At 43.6% G+C, this 20,925-nt stretch overlaps 1 protein-coding gene across 5 annotated transcripts; it reads right to left on the reverse strand.

Moving 5' to 3' along the window:
• Positions 1–449: 449 nt before the first annotated feature.
• Positions 450–19,170, reverse strand: DUS1L (dihydrouridine synthase 1 like). 5 transcript variants are annotated; one of them, XM_017837659.1, is made up of 13 exons: positions 18,815–19,170; positions 15,557–15,665; positions 14,598–14,648; positions 12,797–12,909; positions 12,003–12,085; positions 11,733–11,836; positions 10,214–10,358; positions 9,509–9,605; positions 9,063–9,151; positions 8,125–8,291; positions 7,540–7,577; positions 4,546–4,621; positions 450–591 (listed from the first exon to the last, which is right to left on the reverse strand). In XM_017837659.1, the coding sequence occupies exons 1-13, from the start codon at positions 19,049–19,051 to the stop codon at positions 554–556; spliced, it is 1,347 nt and encodes a 448-aa protein (XP_017693148.1). In that variant the 5' UTR covers positions 19,052–19,170; the 3' UTR covers positions 450–553. The 5 variants fall into 5 exon arrangements, with proteins under 5 accessions (XP_017693148.1, XP_017693146.1, XP_017693147.1 ...); XM_017837657.1 differs by lacking the exon at positions 450–591 and adding an exon at positions 3,633–4,171; XM_017837658.1 differs by lacking the exon at positions 450–591 and adding an exon at positions 3,633–4,171 and having other exon boundaries at positions 12,797–12,849; positions 18,815–19,053.
• Positions 19,171–20,925: the final 1,755 nt, after the last annotated feature.

Genomic DNA, 20,925 nt, shown 5'->3' on the forward strand with positions numbered 1-20,925 from the left:
CCAGACAAAAATGCTTGCAGTCTCTTCTGACCAGATCGAGCATTTCTCTTTTAGTGCTTAGTTCATTGGCATCATGGATGCTTTTGTGTAGAATTACCGGTACGTAACTCTCTCCTTTAGCCTGTGAAAGAAGCTGCTGTTGCTTTAGGATATTGCAGATGTGAGTCAGAGCTGTCCAGGCACGTTTTTCTAGACATTGTCCAATGCCTGCCTCAGTCCTGCCTGCCAGTCCCAAAACAGAAAAAATAAGTGTGGATATAGTTCTGGGCAACTTGTATTCAGAAGCAGTTCCACCCAGTAAAAATTATTCTTACCTGAAATTTCTAAATAATTTCCCAAGTAATAAATGGGAAAATGGTAACTAACATAGATGGAATTTTCAGTGATTCCCTGTGACCACCAAGGCCATTCAGTGGATGAAGTTTTGTGGGATGCAGCATTGTCAGTATGTCTTAAGATATGATCAGAGGTACTCATTTAAATGGATTTCATGAACTCGTGTAGCACTTTTTTATTGATAAGTAAATGCCAGTGGTAGGCCATGATGGGGTCCTCAGGCAGTGTAAATCCTGCTTTCTTTACGTGACTTACCTAGGAATAAAGGAAAAACAGTTGGAAAGAACCTTGGCACAACCACTATTAGTGGTAATGTAGAAACTGCCATTATGAGATTTGTGTTGGAGTAGTTGGGTGTGATTGGTAATTATCTGTCCAGATCTCATCCAGCACAGTGGTCTGTGCTGCCGAGATCTGCAGTAGGGGGTCTGTAAGAGGAGATTATGGATTGTGGCTGGTGCAGCATCGTCTGTGAGCTGCTGTGGCTGAAAGGCTTCAGTGGGTGAAGGAGAAAATATCAAGAGTTGGGTCTTTGCCTCAGGCCACGTGCATATGGTTTGTACCACCTCCTGGGACCCTGCAGCAATGGTCTCAGCATTACTTCCTAACTTAGTTGAAATTTCAGCATTGTTCCATCCTCTGGACAGCTCCCAAAACTGCTGCCGAACAAGGTATTAGTTCTGATACATGGAATGCAATATAAACTTTCAGAAAAAATAAATGAGGAAACTTTAACAATAGCAATGATGCTTCTGAAAAAGACCCATCATGCATAGCTAGTAAGTGCTTGTCAAGCATTGATTTATTTTTTTTTTTAAGAGTAAAGTCTCAGCGGATTTAATTGACTATTTGAGATTCTTATGCCATCTTCTTTGTTATTCTGTGAAGCAGCTGGCAGTGGGTGAGCAGTGTGCTCCACGGGACAGTGCTCTTAGTATTTCCTACACCATCTGCTGGTGAGGACTGAGGCTGAGACAAGTCAGTGTTTCACTTTTCTGGTAGTCCATCAGCTGTGAATTTGCAGTGGGGTGAAAACTACCAAACTGGTGCGGAACTGACTTCTGCTTCCTCTGATGCTGTTAGGGAATAGGGAAAGGATTACTGTCTGCTTTTCAAATGAGCTTTGTGCTTCAACTGAGGTTATTTGGGCTTCTGTGTTCCTATGGATCTCTGAATTCCATTCAACATCTTACGGGGTTGCTGTTGTAGTTTTAGACCGCCTCGTAGGATAACTTGATCAGGCTAAATTAATTTGAATGTGAACAGAAACTGGCTAATAGGGTATGTCAAGCTGTGAGAGAAATGTTCAAGATTTAGTAATTAGAAGTTTGGTAAATTCATAATGCAAGTAAGGCAGTTTCTTGACAGCAAAGAAATAATTCAAGCTTCAGCTTCAGTAGGCTTATTAAAAGCTACAGACTGAAGGGCAGCTGCATTAGCAAGAGATAGTCTGATTCAAACAAGAACTCAAGTGGCAAGACCTGAAAATCTTAGATGATAGATTAGGATGGGTAATCTTCTTGTCTCTGGCCCCACAGATACCACTGTTTCAGTTTTCCAAACGTTCTGCAGCTCTAGCTTTGACTGTTGTATTCCCAGTGCCTGTAGTTTATGTAACTGTGAAGCCTCTGTGTGCATATAGTTTGTACCCTATAAATACATGCTGAGATATGGGAGTTTCAGTCTTTGTTTTGATGCACTTTTTGTCTTCTTGATTTTTTTTTAATTTTCTCATATTTTATAAGCTGGTTGCCAAATAAAGGCAGTTGGCTTTCTTTTTGTCAGGTGAACTAATTACGTTTTCTTGTGTGCCTCTGAAAATAGATTTAGATATGAGAATCCAATTTCCCTCAAACTTGAAGACTGTGCATCATTTTAAGCATCATTCTATGTGCAGAGCACTGCCTTTTCATCCCTCTACTCCAGTAAAATTAAATACTGTATATCTTCTTAAGGGCCTTTGAAACAGAAACAAAATACGCCATTACCTTGCTGAGTTGGCAGACTACAATTTTTTTATTAGAGAGAAACAGGATAATTAGGGTATTGCCTTGCCTGAAAGTAATCCCTTGTTAGTGCAGGTGCAGGTGTGCCTGGTATGAATGGGAACCAGCTCGGCTTTGCTCATTTTGTAATTGGGCCTCTGAGTTCACAAGTGCTGATTAGTGACCCAGGGGCCACCTGGACAGTTTTGCCTTGGTAACTGCAAGGTTGGCATCTTCCAGAATGGCTGTTGAAAGTTCAGGTGAAACTTTTTTTCCATTATGTGATGATTTGTAGCTGGATGCACAGAGGGAGGTCTGTGTTGCAGTGCTGAGCTGAGCAGCTCTCCAACCCTGTTCAGTTTTTCAGCCCCCAGCCCTGCCACAGGATAGGAGTGAACAGGGTAAGCTCTGTCTGCATTTCTCCATTGCTCCTGTTAAGAAATGCCTTGGGAGGTCGGTCGGGACAAATATACTTAAAATACTAATTCTGTATAGGAATGTGTCCAATTAGTATTCTCAAGTATAAGGCCCTTCCTGAATTTAGGAGCCAGAAACCAGCTTGATCGTTCCTTTGCACTGGTAAGTGATTCTGTGATGGGACTGTATTTGTGAGAGGGGTTCTAAAATCTGTGTGGGTACGATGACAGAACCTCTCCCCCAGCCCAAGTCCCCCTGTGCTGAACTGGTTGTTTCGCATGCAACCCTCTTTTTGGACTTCATAAATTTTCTCTGGCACAGTGAGGAGGAGAATGATAACTTTCTGATGTTTTTGGGAAACTGTAAATGGGAAGGGGTCGGTTAAGCTGTTTGAAAAACAGCATAATGAACATTTAGCTTTTTTGCTAGAAGATGGGGGAATAGACCACGAAACTCAAAATACCTGACGGCTTTACGTGTATGTCTGAGGCGAGAGGTGGACTATTTCCCCAAGATGGTGGGAGAGGTGGTTTCCAGTTCCCATCTTTAAAAAAGTCATGTGTAGACCTGGTTTTGACACACTTCTCTCAGAATTTCTCAGGTGGGAAGCAGAAAGAATGATCATATAATAAAATATAAGACTTTGAGCAGGGAAAGGTTCACGAACTTGGTTCCAATTTACCACATAATTTTAGACAACCTGCTCTGTTAAAATAGAGATTTTATCTTCCCCCAACCTTTGGCTCATGGAAGACTTAAGTTTTATCATACTGTAAGAAACTAATAATTGTTAATGTGGTTATAGCAACATCTTACAGTTTTAAGTTCACATTTCCCAAGTACTGCTGCATTCCTTTCTGCATTGAAAGCATGGCCTGCTAAAACACAGATAGATGTGACACATTTTCTGTTAGTGAGTAAGTCTGATGTTATTTTTAGTATGCCAGAAGGCTGTTCTAATACAATAAATTTATTTCCCAGTATTAAAAACAGGACATGGAGGGTTAATGAACATACAAAGGGCAGAGTGTTTTGGCAGCTTATATAGGTTGCCCCCCACCCAAAAATGCAGCATTTTCAGTCTTTAAAACACAGCATGAGACCTTTAATTGCATCCTTTTTATTTCAAATGCAGGATAATTCCCTGAGTAAGCAGTTTTTTACTTAAATAAAACTTTTCCAGAACTGAATCATGTGGAACAAGTTCACACAGCTGATGGTTCTTTGGCCCAGGGAAGCAGCGGCCTGGCAGGAGCTCTTGGACTGTTCATTTCCAAAGCTTCACACTGCACTGTCACCAGCCTCTTTCAGCACCACAGCCTCCCCCACCTCTGCCTCTCCTCTCTGACTCATCTCTGGGCTTTGAATTCCTCTTTGACTGTGCTGCCATGAAAGGGATTTTTCATACTTGGTCTTAAAAAGTAATCCATGACCTGAAGAAGCAAGGAAGGGACAAAAAAACCCAAACCAACAACCTGAAATGAGATGACTGCACTGGTAAATGGAACACCTCATTCCTTAAAAAGAATGTGTCCTTATAGTCTGGAAACTGCATCCCAAGGCTTTGAAAGCAGAAGAAATAACATACATAAGGAAGACCAGGCTTTTAAAATCATACTATAAACTTTTAGATAACTATGTATGTAGATTTTAACACACACCCACAACCCATAACCCAAAGACTGAAGTAATGAATATACAGGTAAGGTGTTGTTTAGGCACGAACCCCACTCAGACACGATCTTCCTGCCACATCCAGGGGAGATGAAATGTTTGCTTGGTGCCTGGTAAGGCCAGGTGCACTTACCTGGACAGTCTGCTGTCTCCTTGAATGCTCTTTTCTTACAGCATCCTCGGCACATGTTAAACACACATTTATTGCCCTGGGTTGGGATGGGAGTGTAAAGAAGCTTGTATCAGTGAAAAGAAAATTATTATGGTTTACTATAATAAGCAACAATACAGCTCTGCACATTCAGATCTTTGGAAAAAACCCATGAACTCAGCCTAATGGAGATGACGCAGTTGATGTCATATTGGTTATCAACTGTTTATACATAAAGAACAAACAAACAAACAAACCCTCCACATTCAACTTATGCAACCCCAGTAACCTGTTGGGCAGCCTGAGTTACCCACCACATGCAGGCACATGCCATAAGCCCTCTGTAACAAGCATGAGCACATTTGTTGCAGGTGAGCTTGCTGCAGTTCTCTGCAACACTCTGAAACACAGTGCCTGACATACTTGCTACCATCTGTAGCTTTGCCTAAAATACATGTTACCAAACAATTACTTCCCTATATGCAGCTTAAAATATATCTGTGTATTTATTAAAATATAATGTGTGACCCTTAGGGGACAGCAGCAGCTGAGTCCTGGCTAACTGATGATGTGGTAATACCGGCCTGGGTGTCTGGGGTGCTTTGCTACCTCCACCCCAGTTAAAAATTCCTTCAGGTTTAAGGAGGCCTTGGTTCAGTCCCTTTTTTGTCCCTCTCTCCCTGCTCCCCTCCCACCCCCAGTTTCATGATATAGCTCAGAAACACATGATCTAGAGGGAAAAATACCCAAACAGGTCCACTCACAAGATTTCAAGGGCTGCCTTCAACATTACCTGCCTTCAACATTGTGATGCAAGAGCAAAACAGAAATGAGCCTAAGCCCAGCTGCAGCCAATCCTAGCTGACACACCAAGCAATGTCACCAGGATTAACTATGAAACAGGATGGGTTTGAAAGCAGGCCAGACCAGTGCTCAATGTTTTCCCAGTAATGAACACAGCAAGAAAAACATTTTCTTCAGTAGCTGCAGCTCCAAATTGAGCCCCACCTGGCTGCTATTGCTGCGGTGAGATAACAGTGTTTCAACAGTGAGCAACATCACATGCTTGTGTTCCAGGCCCTCCCCTACCCCCGAGGTGTAATGCTAATTTTTAAGCTAGAACAGAAAATTACTTCTTGCATTTTACATGCTGCTTTACAGGTATATTAGCAGGAATAAATACACTCTGCCCACTCAGCTCAGCAACGCCTCCCTGTCAAGGAAACAGCCATGTTCCCCAAGGGAAAATAAAAGCTAAACAAACTCTTTGCAAATATCAAATACTTGAAGTTTCAATACACAACCTGGAAAACAGCTGCCTTGTTTCGCATTGCTAACAGTGAAAGCCAGTGTTAATCTGCTACAAGTGCAGAACTGCTTGTTTTGGTAAGGGCTTAGATCCAAACCCAACAAGACCCAGAGCTGCAGGTGCTCCCTGACTCACTACAAGCTGTACTGTGATGACATTTAAAGTATTTGTACTAGTACACTAAAACCCACACTGCGCAAATTCAAATTCTCACTTTGCAGGAAAAACTCCATCACCACCAATTATAGTAAGAGGGGGTTTGTTTTTAATTTCATAGTAAAATGTACATGTGTCACTACTGGAAGTTTGGTAATTTGATTCCAAGAGATCTTGGGAGTTCATCTAACTCACTAACTCTCTTAGCAGTAAATATCCTCAGCAGCAGTAAGACTGTGCTTTTTTTGGACAGGAAAGCAAATTATTTCAAAGAACCTATATATGTTAGTGATTTTTGTGTAGCACCTTCAACCCCAGATTGCTTAGTTAAGGTTGAAAGGTTTTTGCCTGAGTATGGACTTTCCCCCCCACATACCAGCAGGACTTGACATGCTCCTGTACTATAGGGCACTGGCACAGACCTACCTCAGGATTTCAAATGACAGAATAGGATCATAGAATAATTTGGGTTGGATGGTCATCTAGTCCAACACCCCACAAAAAGAAGGGACATTTTCAACTAGATCAGGTTGCTCAGAGCCCTGTCCAATCTGACCTTGAATGTTTCCAGGAATGGGGCATCCACAACGTCTCTGGGCAATCTGGGCCAGTGTCTCACCACCCTCAGCATAAAAAATTACTTCCTTACATCTAGTCTGAATCTACTCTCTTTTACTTTAAACCCATCACCCCTTGTCCCACTCCAACCAGCCCTGCTAAAAAAGGTCCATGGCCATCTTTTTTGTAGTCCCCTTTAGGCAATGGAAGGGGCTCTAAGGTCCCCCCACAGCCTTCTCTTCTCCAGGCTGAACCCCCCCAGCCTTTCCCAGCCTGAGCCTGTCTCCATGGCAGAGGGGCTCCATCCCCCTGACCATCATTGTGGCCTCCTCTGGACCTGCTCTAACAGCTCCATGTCTCTCCTGCACTGAGGGCCCCCGTGCTGGATGTAGCACTCCAGGCAGGGGTCTCACAAGAGCAGAGAGCAAAAGGGCAGAATCCCCCACCAGTGAGCTGCTGCCCATTCCGCTTTCAGTGCAGCCCAGGACACAGGTGGTTTCTGGGCAGCAAGTGCACATTGCTGAGTCATGCCCAGCCTCTCACACACCAGCAACCCTAAGTCCTCTTCCCCAAGGCTGCTCTCGATCTGTTCATCCCTCAGCCTGGATGCATACTGAGGTCTGCCCTGATGCAGGTGCAGCACCAGCACCTGGCTTTGTTAAACCTCAGAGGTTCCCACAGGCCACTGCTCAACCTTGTCCAGGTCCTTCTGGATGGCTCCATTCCTCAGGTGTGTCCACCCTGTGTGCACCCCCAGCCTGATGTCTCTGCAAACCTGCTGAGGCTGCCCTCCATCCCGCTGTCCACATCACTGGTGAGGACATTAAACAGTGCTGGCTCCAGTACAGACCCCCGAGGGACACCATGTCTTACTGATCTCTGTCCAGACATTGTGCCACTGACCATTACATGGTCATTTAATTTCCATTTAAGGGACACTTGTACTGACTTACCTTAGGGTTTCCACATTGATCACATTTTGCATATTTGGCTGGAAAGATGAGAGAGAGCTGATTTCAGCAATGGTATTTTTATGTGGAAAAAGTAAGGTAAAAAAAAGAAATCAGGATCAGACAAAGCTCAGTGCTTTTCTAGCCGCAGACTCTTTTTGAAATAAAAATACAGTACCTCAAATAACAGTGCTAAGGTAAAGATACTTTGAATTTTTAAGTGCCTCTAAGCTAAATCCAAACACAGAAAATTCTAATCCTCAAGTCAAGCTCAAGACAGGAGGACATCTGCTTGAAATGCATACAAAATTTCCATTTCAAATACTAGTTACAGCTATAATTCAGTTTGCAAAGCATTTTGATCTTAAAAAGATGCTTATAGTGAATCAGTGACCTGCTACTTTGACTCGTTTTCTTTATTAATGAACATAATTTGAATCACATTGCCTGTTACTGAAGTTTTCTAACAATTTCCCCTCTTTTTTAAAGTTTCTACAACTACACAAGCAAAGAAAATAAATAGTGGCAACTACGTCAAAGGTGATATCAGCAACTCTCCATGCATTTATGCCAATAAATGGAACTTACGTTTTAAAGATGGATCAAAGCTTTTATTTGGATTTCTTAACTTCTTTTTTTGTTTATTCTTTGACAGAAGCTCAGAATTTCCATCTTCCTCCTCTTCCAGAGTACGTTTCCCTCGTACACCTTTTTCAGTTCCACTGGCTCCATTCTCCTTGCATCTCTCCTTTGGCCTGAAACAGCGAATTTCATCATGTTGGCCAGAGGGAAGAAGTAGCTGTTCCCTAGCCACTACTGTGCTTTACTGAAATCTGGGTAAACTGTAAACCTTTGTCATGGCTACAAGAAAGTGTCATTGCCCATAGAAGTGGAATAGAAAAACTTAACTTTTCATGAGTTAATAACAGACACACTGTCAGATGTATCAGTTGGAAAGTCAATTAAAGTTGGCCAGTTAAATTAGGCACCTGTTAGCCTATTAATCCCAGGGTTTACTTAAGCATTTATTTAAGTATTTACTTAAGTATTAATCTTGACACTCTTGTTCTCTTCTTCAGCCCAACTTTCAGCAGAAGGGGAATAAACTATCTGAAAAGTGTCCATACACTACAAGCATCCTTTATAGAATACAATTTAGTTCCCATCTTTGCTACCATGGTAGTTACCAGCAACATTTGTGCTGCATATAACAATAAAGCACTGTCAGGTAGCATATTTGCTGCACATCAGGTTCTCTTTTTGAGCTACAGGGGAATTCCTGGTTTTTACTTTCCAGAGAAAGAGAGAAATCTGAGGAGGATCTAAAGGAGAAGATGCAAACAACGAGCAACATCCCCAGGAACAAAATAATAACCACGAAAAAAACAAAACAGAGTAAAAATAATCCAAAGTCTTCACTTTTTTTCAATGAATGTAAGCTTCTAGAACAGAATCAGTGGCTGATACTGCTGGAATGGGTGTGAAAGGTCTATGAGTACCTTTAAGTATCAGAATAGATGACTCACCCTGGCCTGATGTATGGCTGACAGATCCAGTGGAAAAAAGGCAACCCTTCTTTTGGCTTTTCTCCTTCTTTCTGATTAGCTATTTCTTCCTGCAGCATAGAGTTACAGTCACTTTTCCTGGAGTTCTCAGGCAATACGCTAAATAACACTTCAACTCCAGGAAACCACAAACTGGAATTCAAGCTAACAATTATTGACAGTTACATACGAAAAAACCCTCTACTAAGACAGGTGAATTGAAGCACACTTGTAACTCCTAAATCAGCTTTATCCCATGTAAAGTTGTTCAGGCTTAAGGGGATGCTACTGCAGTAAACTACCAATATCAGGGCTGGTAAAGCCACAAAGTTCCAGAAAAGTGACCAATGGGTGTCAACTGCATGACACATATGGCACATTCCCACCAAGTGCAGACAGTTCTGGGAGATTGGGGCCCATCTTGGTACCTGGCATCGCAGTTTCAGCTCCCTGTTGACATCTACGATCCCCTCTAGCGTCTTCACTTTTGCTAATTCTTCACGCAGCTGCTGGTAAACTTGAAGCCTGAGGCAAATCCCAAACATCAAGTCATATTTAGACTGAGATCAACTAAACATATCTTTATAAAAGTTTCTTACAGATTTTTCCTAGTGCACTTGCCTTTGGTAAAAGCCTATGTTCTTCCCTCTAAGTCCAGAGAAAAGCACACATACCTCTTTTCCAGATAAATACTTGGAATACGACCAAGGTACTTTGAGATAAGTTCACATGAATGTATAGTGCACCAGCTGCTCCTCAGTACCTGCCCATGGCCATGCTTTTGGTCCACAACAAATGCAAGAGCACTTTGCTTCACAGTGAACAAGGAGTGAGTTAACTCATGCTTGCCATGAAGGGCATGTGTGCATAAGGGGAATTACCACATGGCAGCTACTGCGCTGTGAGCTCACACCCCAGCTTGTCTTGGGGCAGTTTGTTCATTCCCCATGCTCTGTTTCCCAGATATGATGTGAAGGGTAAAGGCCTCAGCCCACATCCTCCCCAGCCAGGTCCAGGAAAGAAAACCTTGCAGAATACTCGTTCTGGCCCAACAAATCCTTGTCCAGAAAACCTAGACACTTGATAAGCAGGATGAGCCCTAAAAACATTAAGAGTTCTCTGGAGATACTCACGTGTGATGCCAGAGCTTGAAGAGATGAGCCCTAACATAAGACAATGGACAAGGGTACTTCTGCACTATCTCCAGATACTCCTCAGCCATCTCCCACACCAAGGGGTTTCGGCCTTCAAACAAGGCTGGATTATGAAGATTACCTTCTAGGGAATAAAAAGAAATACTCAAACTTTCATTTCAGGATTGAAACAAAAAACAAAATCTGGAGATTGATCAGCTCTGTCTGTTGTAATTCTACCAGCCAGCCACAGACACATCACCCATGTACTACTCACAAGAGGGACACAGGATCCGTAAAACTGTAGCCTCACCTCAGGACACTGTATTTCACTATACAATTCTTAATTGAGCCCAACTGCACATATCTATGTCGGGATAGGTGCAATTGTGCAAGAATTGTAACAGAAAGCTAGAACTTGTTTCGCTCAGGAAGACTGCAAAATGCCTTCTCAAACGGGTTAGATGTTTTTTCTTCCTTCTGCATGTCAGAGAAAGTTGCAGGGAGAAGTGAGCAATCTCTCTTTCTCCCTAGTATGCAGAGAGATAACACGTTTGCAGATGTGTACAAGGCCTCCTCAGGCCAGAGAGGGTGGGAGGGGAGAGAGAAGATACAAAAAGCCTTGGAGAGGGCGGGGCGTTGCTTTTTTTTCCCCCTGGGGCCCTGGCGTGTGCACCATCCTTAAGAAGTGGTCCTTGCATCTGAAATAAACCTTTTTTTTAATCCTTCAACTGCATTGGCGTTCTTGGGAAGAATACCCGCGTATGTTTTACCTTACAATCTAATTAAAGTACAATTTCTAGAAAGGCATCTAACCTTGACACAAAGACAGGAAAAAAAATTAATAAATAGAGAAATCACCGCTTTTGTTGTCCAACGGTTAAATACTTAAACAACAAGTCTTACCTTATGTCTGTATTGACATTTGTCTGGCCTAAGTTTACAGATACAGCTTCTCACTATGCTTTTCTCTACTGGCTTCACAAGCCTTTTGTTAACAAGTATTTTCTAAAACCAAGATTCTACAATCCCCCAGAAAATATCCTTCATTGCTGTAACTGTGTGAGTGATTGGAAGCTCTTTCTGATGCCTATCCTAGTTCTTCCTGTAGGAAGTGATGTCAATTCTTTCTTGTCCCAACCCAAGATGAAACATCTGCAGAATATTAACCCACAGATGCACTTAGTTAATTAAGAACCACTCAAAAAATGTTCCATTGATTAACAAATGTAATGAAAATATTCCAGGAAAACAGGAGTCCCATATGCCTTTGCCAAGTAATTAGATTTGAGCGGTTCAGTACTGCAAGTCCAGCACAACAATTCTTACAAAAGTGATTCCTGGTCCTGCTAAGAGATGGCCAATATAAGAGGAGAGAGAATGGCCACTCAACTGTCAATCAAAGCTGTTTACCAAGTCAATCTGACATAAGCTTTTAATAAATGTATATGGGGCTGCTATGAGAATAAGAAACAGTTTGTATTCTCATCTGTTACGAGTAAGAGTTCATTTTCTTTACCTGCACTCATGACGCCATGTACTCCTGTCTTACGGATACATTCTTCCACGTCACTGAGACACTGGATGTTTCCATTTGCGAATACAGGAATGTTTACAGCTTTTCTATACCAGTGAATAAAAGAGATGCATAAAACTGAGAATTTGAGTCAACCTACTAATTCTCCTCCTGTCACACAAATTTGTTTGCTCTTCAATGTCACTGCACACTCTGCTTAAAATCCAGTGTGTTAGCAGGAATTCACTAAGACTGGTACTGCTCACTGCTCACCTGACAGCTTGAATGTGCTCCCAAGATGCCACACCAGCAAGTGGTCCTTTCTGTTCCTTAGTACGGCCATGCACAGTCAGCAGCTGGAACACAAAATTACATTTACTTTTCACAGGTATGAAACACTGGAACAAATCCACTGACAAAAATTTCCTTTCACCCTATACACTTCATGGATGCACTGAATTCCCACTGCTATTTCAACAGTGCAGGCAGTTTAGCATCACAGAAAGATGTCAGCAGCTCACCTACCATGGCATGGTCTTGGGCTCCTTTCAGTTTGCTATTCCATGGCATGACAAGATTGTACCATGGGAGAACCTACAGATTTCCTTTTGCACTGGATTCCATTTGTGATATATTGATCTAGCTTTCTCCTCAGCAGAAGGTCCAAATACTGTCACTACTGGCTCTAACTACAAACCATCTCTTCCAGTTTAACTGGAGTTAGATCCAAGAAGGCTGCCTCTTTCTTCAGCAGTGGTGGTCATCTTTGATATTCTTTTTTTCTACAGTCCTACACTGCCTCCTGCAGCACTCTGTGAAAACTGAGATGCTCAAGCACAGTAAAGGATGCAGTGATTACAAGAGACTCTGAAATCATAATGTCTCCCGTATCATGCTATTGACCTGCTGCCTGGCACTGCAAAAACACATACTCACTGTATCCTGTTTGCTCTGTCTGCAGAACAGTGCAGCCTATTCATCTCCACAGTACACCAAGAACTGGTCATCAGATACTTGACACAAAGACATGTCCAACGCAAGAGTACAGGGAGCAGCTGCCTCCTTACCTGGCAGCCAGCTTTCTCCAGCATCTGTGCATACTTCACTGTCTTGTCAATGTCTGGGAAAACGCGGATTTTGCATGTGATGGGAACAGAGAGCTTCTCGTTAGCCAGTAAAACTGAGAAAGATTGAAAGGACAGGTAAGTGGGCTGCACAATGCTATGAAAAGTGTCTACTCTCCTCAAGATCTGATACCATGTGTGGTATGGAAAAAGCCTGAGAAGTTAATGCTGTGTAATTCTCACACCTTAAAAAATCAGCAGTGTCCTCCGCAATCCTTATTGCATAGGTTAATCAAGTAACAGTAAAACATAAAGCACAAAATCTGCATTCTAACAAGGTGGCATAAAATAGTCACCATTTAATAGCCCTAATGTTTTCACCCCATCAAACCTTCACTTTCAAGGACCATCCTCTCAAAACTTAATTACTGATACAAGTTAATTATCATCACAAGCTATTGTACTCCTCCAATGTTAACACTTGCTTGTCTACCTTTCTTATGAAAGGTGCTTTGCTTCTTTGCAAATTATCACCCAAATAATCATGACAAAGTAGAGTCTTGTCCATGGCAAGCAGAGGCTTATCAACTGAGGTAGAGTGTGGACCCGAGTAAGTAGTAAATGTAGATCACAGAGTCAAGGTGAAATCTAGAACATGTTAAACTCCTATAGTTCTTACACAGTGCATGGAATCACAAAAATACTAAAAAAGGGAGCCAATAGGAAAACACTGAGTAAGGGTGTCTCTGAAATTCTCTTCTCTTCCAGACTTTGGATGTACAATGTAGGAAGTCACCTGCTGTCTTCTAACGCAAATCCTACGAGCTCCAGTGATAAGTACTCCCTATCACCCTTTCAAAGGAGCACACAAGCAAGGTGTATATAGGTTCAGGCAGAAAAGAGAACTCCAACATTTTAAAGGCAGCTGGGGAAGAAGGACGAAGAAGACCACAGTCTAAGATAACTCTCCTACTAGACAGCCTCGGTTCCCACCCAACTAGATGACCTGAGTTCTCTTCACATCTTGAGCCTATTCTGATTTCCATATTTCACCACAACCACATTACATGCTGGGCAAGGAAGCACCATCTCTCTTCCCAGGTTCTCGGCAGTGTCTTTGTGCCGAACAGCACTCAAGATTCCTCAGACCACAGGGAATGCAAACAGAAATAAGACTCTAACTTCATGGTTCAGACACTTGCTTCCAAGTGGGGTGGAGGCACATTCTCAGTTCTACACAATGACCAAAACCTTGCTTTTTACATCAGTTACAAATGCATGTCTTAAAAAAATGTTCACAACAGCTACTGAGAACCTGAAAACAACCTACACAAATTAGGAGAAGAAAGACATAATTTGCTGTGCTGTGGACAGACAGAGTACACTGAATTGATCAGAAAAGGGCAACTGTGACTTCAAGCAGAAAAACCTGTCTCTTGGCACCTGAGAACTTCAAAAAGTGAAAAAGTAAGGTACTGGGAGTTCTGCTGTTTCTAGAGTTGGAGAACCACTGAGCCATCATATGAGACTGGAACTTAATTGACTCACTTTCACCTAAAATTTGTTTCAGGTACTGAAGACTTTTAACAGATCTAGTATGAGTTTGCAGTGGGATACCACCAAGTATCTTGAGGGTGCCACTGTATTACAGCAAGAAAGAAAGAAAAAAAAAAAACAATGCAAAAAACCCCCCAAAACCTAAATACAACCCTCCCCAAAGAAACATGCTGCACCTCCTTTCCCCAAAAATCCCTAAAGCTCCCCTCCATGATGTGTTCTTTCGATTCCCTCTCTAAATACTTACTCATTCTCTGAAGAAGATCCCACTCCTCTTGCAGAAAAGCTCCGTAGTGACCTATGATAAAATAGCATAAGACAGACTTGTGCAGAGGAGTAAGATCCTGAAGCACACAGCTCTCATAAACACTCACATACAAAGATCCAGACACTCGTATGCCTCATCAGCAGAAATAGAGTTGCTCTGTCCTGCCCCAACTGGAAGTTGGATCATTCTGTTGCCCCTGCCACACTAGATTTACAGGGTAAACAAGGAATCCCCACACCCTGCTTTCACTGGTACTCCCTAGGGCTGGTGTGTTGACACTGGCAGCTCAAAGTCCAACTTTCAGAGGTTTATATCAGATGTTTAAAAAAATCCAGTTAGGATAAAAGCTGGTAAGACTGAAAGATCTGTTTGCTCTGTACGCCACTGATCATTTCCTACTAGTCTTTGAAAGACATTTTAGAAGAGGAATGGGCATTTACTGAACACATTTTCCTCAACATCCTAACTGATCCCAAATTTCCAAACACAGGCTTTGGTTTTCAAACATGCAGTATCTGTAAGGGATTCAGCAGGTGTCCTCTTCTACACTACTGTGAATAAACTCTGTGCAAGTATCCAGAAAACAGGAGATGATAAATGTCTGCATGACGTAATTTTAAATGTAGTTTTTCAAAATTAGGCTGTTTGAGCAACTGAAATCAGAAAGAAAATCAAGCTCTTACTAAGAATACTTTTTGTGAAGGATATTCTAGACACAGGAGCTGGCACTTAAGAGAAATGGGAATTAATTATAAGTATATCTAATTTTTGCTTTAGGTACTACAAAGCATTACCTGTTACAGTGGGTATAAATAAGTCTGACTTCAGCAGTTCTGCAGCTCCTCCCCAAGGCTTGTCCCTCTTCACGTATTACTGCCAACGTTCACATTTGGAACATGCCATTTCTCTGTTTATTCAGGGTTCAGGTTTGCACGTACCTCTCTTTGCAATCATTTGGGGGCAACCCAAATTTAGGTCTATGGCATCACAGTAATCCTGAGCCAACAGCGCTGCCTGGACAAACACTTCAGGATCATTGGCACAGAACTGTGAAAACCAAAGAAAAGTGGAATAATCAGGCAATAGCTTTCTTCAGGTTGTCCTGGTTTGAGACCCCTAAAATCCAATTCCCGAGTCCAAGCCCCCCTCCCAGGGATTTCTCGAGTCAGCTGACGGTCCCCCCACCACAAGGTACTGACAACACATTATGATGTAGTTATGAAGCAACTACCTGCTACATAAAACAGGCATAATATGCACAGTTAATAACAGCAAACACCATTTCTCAAACTGATCAAGGGAAGTCATTTGATACAATCTTTTTGGACTTCAGTAAAGCATTTGATGCTGTTTCTCACAATCCGCAGCTGGATAAACACATCACGTGATGGGTGAACAACTGGCTCACAGGTCAGGTGCAAAGGGCTACAGTAAGTGGGGTGACATCAGGCTGGCAACTGGTCACTATTGGGGTTCTGCAGGGCTCCATCCTCGGCCCAGAGCTCTTCAACATCTTCATGACTTGTAACTTTGCCAATGATACTAAACTGGGAGGAGCTGTAGACTCCCTCAAAGGCAGAGAGGCCCTACAGAGGGACCCTGACAAATCAGCAGGCTGGGCAATCACCAGCCATATGAAGTTCAACAAAGACGAGTGCCAGGTCCTGTACCTGGATGAGGTGATGCTGCGTGTACGGACAGACTGGGGAATGAGATGCTGGAGAACAGTGCCAGGAAAGGGACCTGGGGATTGTGGTTGGTGGCCAGTTGGACATGAGTCAGCAGTGCCCTGGCAGCCAGGAGGACCAGCCGTGTCCTGGAGGCAATTTGGGTGCCACAGTATAAACAAGATTAGAGAGAGTCCAAAGGAGGCTACGAAGATGGTGAAGGGTCTGTAGGGGCCATATGAGAAACGGCTGAGGTCACTTAATTTGTTCAGCCCCAAGGAGACTGAGGGGAGACTCCACAGCAGTCCAAAACTTCCTCATGAGGGGCAGGAGAGGGACATCACCGATCTCTGCTCTGATGATCAGTGACGAGGAACAGCTGGAGCTGTGCCAGGGCAGGGTCAGGTTGGATCTCAGGAAAAGGTCCTTCCCCCAGAGGGTGGTTGGGCACTGAACAGGCTCTCCAGGGCAGTTGTCACGGCCCCAAGGCTGCCAGAGCTCAAGGAGCATTTGGACAATGCTCTCAGGCACAGGGTGGGATTGTTGGGGTGTCCTGTGCAGGGCCAGGAGTTAGACTTTGATAATCCTAGTGGGTCCCTTTCAACTCAGGATATTCTATGAAAAAAAAACCAAACAAAACCTGTGACACTTACCAGCTAAAGATCTTCAACCTTCAAATGACAAAATGAGAAAAATGAGCATTCAAGAGGCATTCAAGAAATATTTGATGAATATTTTACATGTGGTACTCTAGAATAAACCAGAACAACTCTTAAAATTCCCTGTAGAACAAATAGCTGCAGCATTTTATCACATCAAGGTGGTGCAGAGGAAAAGAGTTACCTGTAGTGTCTCTGGGTCTTGAGACAACTCAAACTTTGTAGATACCAATAAGCACTACTGTGCCTAAAATGAATTCCCACTAGCATGGAATGTGAAACAGACACAGGGACTATTAGTCAAATGCTCAGTCTTAAATATAATTAACACTACGTTTAAAGCACAGTGTAAAAATAAAATTATTAAGAAAAAATAGATTAATTTGAAACTGCTTTGTTGAAGAGGACAGAGCCAGACTATTCCTCTCATTTATGCTTTTAAACAGATTTTCTAAAATTCATTATTAACAAAAATCAATGCCATCACATCTTTAAATAAACTTGAAACAAAATTTGAACTCAAACACTTCTGAGCAGAAAGTGTTACTTAAACCTATCGCACTACATAAATTATGGCTGACACCAACTAAAAAAAAAATCACTTGCTTTCTCTGAGATGACTGAAACAATGGAAAGCCTCCAACCAAGCCACATAGTGAGGATGTTTACACTGTTAACAAAGCCTACAGAGCAAGCTGAGCTCAGATGTACCTCTGCCTAATCTAATCCCAAGAGTCTGTGACCAAATCTGTAAGGATTGCTGCACTAGGTCAATCCAAAGATTACTCTACTTAGTTCTGTACTTTATGTCCAATAGCAGTGAGTGGGAAGAAAGATAACATAGCAAGCTCACAGTAAGTGACCCTCTTCAGGCAGTCGCCCCTGGAACACACAGTTTACTGAGCTGAAGATCTGTGACTTACAGCTTTCTAAGACGACTTGAATTTCTTGTTATTTTTCTGTGGCAAAAGAAACTTCCCACACATGAATATTATACCAGACCCTGAGATTAGCTCAGTTGGTCAAAGCACGGTGTGAATAACACCAAGGTTGTGGGTTGCAGTAATGAATTCTGCAGTTTATAACTATCACTACACTTACTGGATTCTCATTTGTCATCTTCAAGTCAGTAATACTTCCACTGACTTCTCTCATCTCTTCCAGGGTGAAGAGTCCTCACCCATTTAAGTGCTCCATGTGTGGAAATAAGCCATTCCTCTGCTCATGACAACTATCCTCCCCTGTATTATTCTCCAGCTCCACAAGCCATTCTCCATCTTTGGGATGGAGTGAAGTACCTGAACATCACACAGTACTCAGGAAGCAGAAGCAAAACATGCTTTAAGCCTTCCTATCTTCCTTGTGTCCTTCCTCTATAGCTAAGAACCGAGCTTGGTGTTTCAGAGAGCTACTCAAAAAACTGTGATTCTCCCTGAGTGGTATCAAATCTGGGGGACACCTTGGCTCCACAAGACCAGTTGTAATCTGTCTCTAAAAATGAGGTGCAGGGGACTGAAACCCTGTGAGAAGTCCAGTGCTCCAGGCCCCTGTGGTTAAGACACCAAATTCTCTCGGACACGAGATGAACAGAAAAACACACTTATCTTCATGAACTAAGTATTGTCAGGGGTATTTACGTGAAGAAATGAGATTTCTGTCGTCCTACACAACCACGTTAAAATCTGAATGAACCTGACTAGCTTCAACTCACGCATATTTGGAAAACGCCTGGATGTGTTAATATGAGCAGGGAGGAAGGCGCGGGCGCGTTTGGCAGTGCTGACTTGCGTTCGCAGCGTTGCCCAAGAGCGGCATGGCACGGTGAGCCCGGGGCAGCTCCTCCGGCAGCCAGGGCGGGGGCCGCGCTCACCTGCACGATGAGCGGGCGATCCTCGGGACAGGCCTCGCCGTAGAGGTTCTCGCGGCGGTAGTTGGCGTCCCTGAGGAAGACCTGGGCGTGCAGCATCGGCGTGTAGCAGAGCTGGGCGCCGTGGCGGCGGCTCAGCAGCCTCCAGGCCAGCTCGCTCTGGTCCACCATGGGCGCCACCACGTAATGGGCGCTCCGCAGCGTCTCCCTCCAGAAGGCCTCCCCGCGCAGCTTCGGCATCTCCCGCGCGGCCGCCCGTGCAGCGCTGCGGCCGCCGCCGCCCCGCGCCGCCGCCCCGGGGCTCGGCCTGAGGCCCGCGGGCTCCGCGACCGCTGGGCCCGGCCCGGGCCCCAGCGCTGCCGGACGGTGCCACCGCCATCCCGCTCCGGCCAGCGCTGCGGTGCACCGCGCGCCGTCCCCTCCGGAAACCGCGGCGCTGGCAGCAGGGGCCGCGCGCGAAGAGGGGCCGCCTGAGGGGCGGCTCCCCCGCGGTACCGGGCACCCGCAGGGACACGCAGGGACCCGCCGTCCCCTGTCCCTGAGGCCGCCCCTGCAGGGCGTGAGACCCGAGGGCGGTTTCTTTGGGCCCTTCGGCCCCTGCCCCAGCAGGAACCGAGAGGAAGCGCCATCAATGAGCTCAGACTGAGTGAGGGGCTTGCCCTGTCCTTGGTGTCGGATGGCCAGGGCAGAGAGGTGGAAATTATCGAACCGGCTGAACCAAATATAACAGCAAACATGACAAAACTGCTCATTCTGCCTCATTTTATAAAGCTACTGACCATCACCAGGATGAGCACAGTGGAGGATTTCTACTTTTCTCAGCCAATACCTTCCAGAACATCAAAAGTGCTGCCATCTCCAGTCAAAACATCAGTATAATTTGAGTCATAGGGCATTCTTTCTTCAAAAGGGAAAAACTCAAAATCATTATGACACTATAAAAAAGCATCAGAACCTAAGCAGGGTTACATGTACACTCCCATTGCTCAGTAAGTTTGTTCAAGTCTATCTATTCACAGCCCTTACAGTTCAAGTTCACTGTCAAAGCCTACATTTTTCTCCCTCCCCAACTTTCTAGCACTCGTGGCTGTGGTGAACTTGCTGCAAGAAATAGTTAAGTTTCAAGCTTCTAATTCTTCTCTACCATCTTTCGTTGCCCTCAGCAATGTAAACAACCAGTTCTGCTATTTTAAATACACAGCCTCTCCACCCTTCCTTCAACAGTCCCAATTGCCTCTCATGCAGCTGCTCCAGGGATATTTTTTCTTTCTTTTGACCCCAATATGCTGGCATGATGTCTGATCTTCAGTTATGGTAGCTAAGTGCAGGAGAAACAAACACCTACTTCCTTTATCACTATTCTACCTTAAATCTTTTGGGTTTTACTTGACCTCCATCTCAGCACCAGAAAACTTCTCTACTTCTGTCTAATAAGTGTATAGGGTCAGAGGACTGTTCTTCAGTCTTGAGATTAAGACCAGCATGGTCTTAATCTATGAGAAGGTAGCTGAAAAGGGAGATGGAATGTATCAGCTGACAAGAGTCCCCACTTCACGTTCACAGAGAAGAGCAGGTATGAAAGACTTCTGCCTTTCTCTTCTCAAAACAAGCAACTGCAGTATTGGATTTTGCATTCTGACATTATTATACTACCTCTGTCTGTCTGATGGGCTACTGAGAAACAACAGGCAGTACCAGCACTAATAAGGTTTTTATTTTTTGGCACACTGAATTCAGCAGCCAGTTATATAATGGCTTAACAGGGCAGCAGCTCATAACTAGACAATTATGGGAAAAAAACCAGAACAAAACCAAACATCTTCTGCTTTTCAAATAACCACCACAAGAACACTGAGAGCATATAAGCTGTCAGTAATGCTTGATCCTTCTATGACTAAGCCAGTATCTTCAAGTTCTGCTTAGATGAAACCATGCACATTTGTTATACAGAGAACTTGTCCTAATCCTGCTCTGACGGATGGGACAGCATTAGTCCTTGCTCCCTCCACACAACTCATTCAGAGACATTAAACACTTTAGTAGAGAAATATTGTACCTGTTTGCCCAAAGTTTAATTACTCCTTTCTTTTTCCTTCTAGGTTTTCAACACAAGT

The sequence above is a fragment of the Lepidothrix coronata genome, unplaced genomic scaffold (genome assembly GCF_001604755.1).
Source record: "Lepidothrix coronata isolate B3197 unplaced genomic scaffold, Lepidothrix_coronata-1.0 Scaffold308, whole genome shotgun sequence".
Lineage (NCBI taxonomy): Eukaryota > Metazoa > Chordata > Aves > Passeriformes > Pipridae > Lepidothrix > Lepidothrix coronata.

Bases quoted from the DNA above. Each gene is read 5' to 3' on its own strand.
- DUS1L (XM_017837657.1), bottom strand. From the start codon at position 19,051: ATGCCGAAGCTGCGCGGGGAGGCCTTCTGGAGGGAGACGCTGCGGAGC. The intron at 12,086-12,796 runs GTAAGGAGGCAG...TTTGTGTTCCAG, and splicing joins TGGAGAAAGCTGGCTGCCAG to CTGCTGACTGTGCATGGCCG. The intron at 9,606-10,213 runs GTGAGTATCTCC...GATTTGCCTCAG, and splicing joins TTCAAGCTCTGGCATCACAC to GCTTCAAGTTTACCAGCAGC.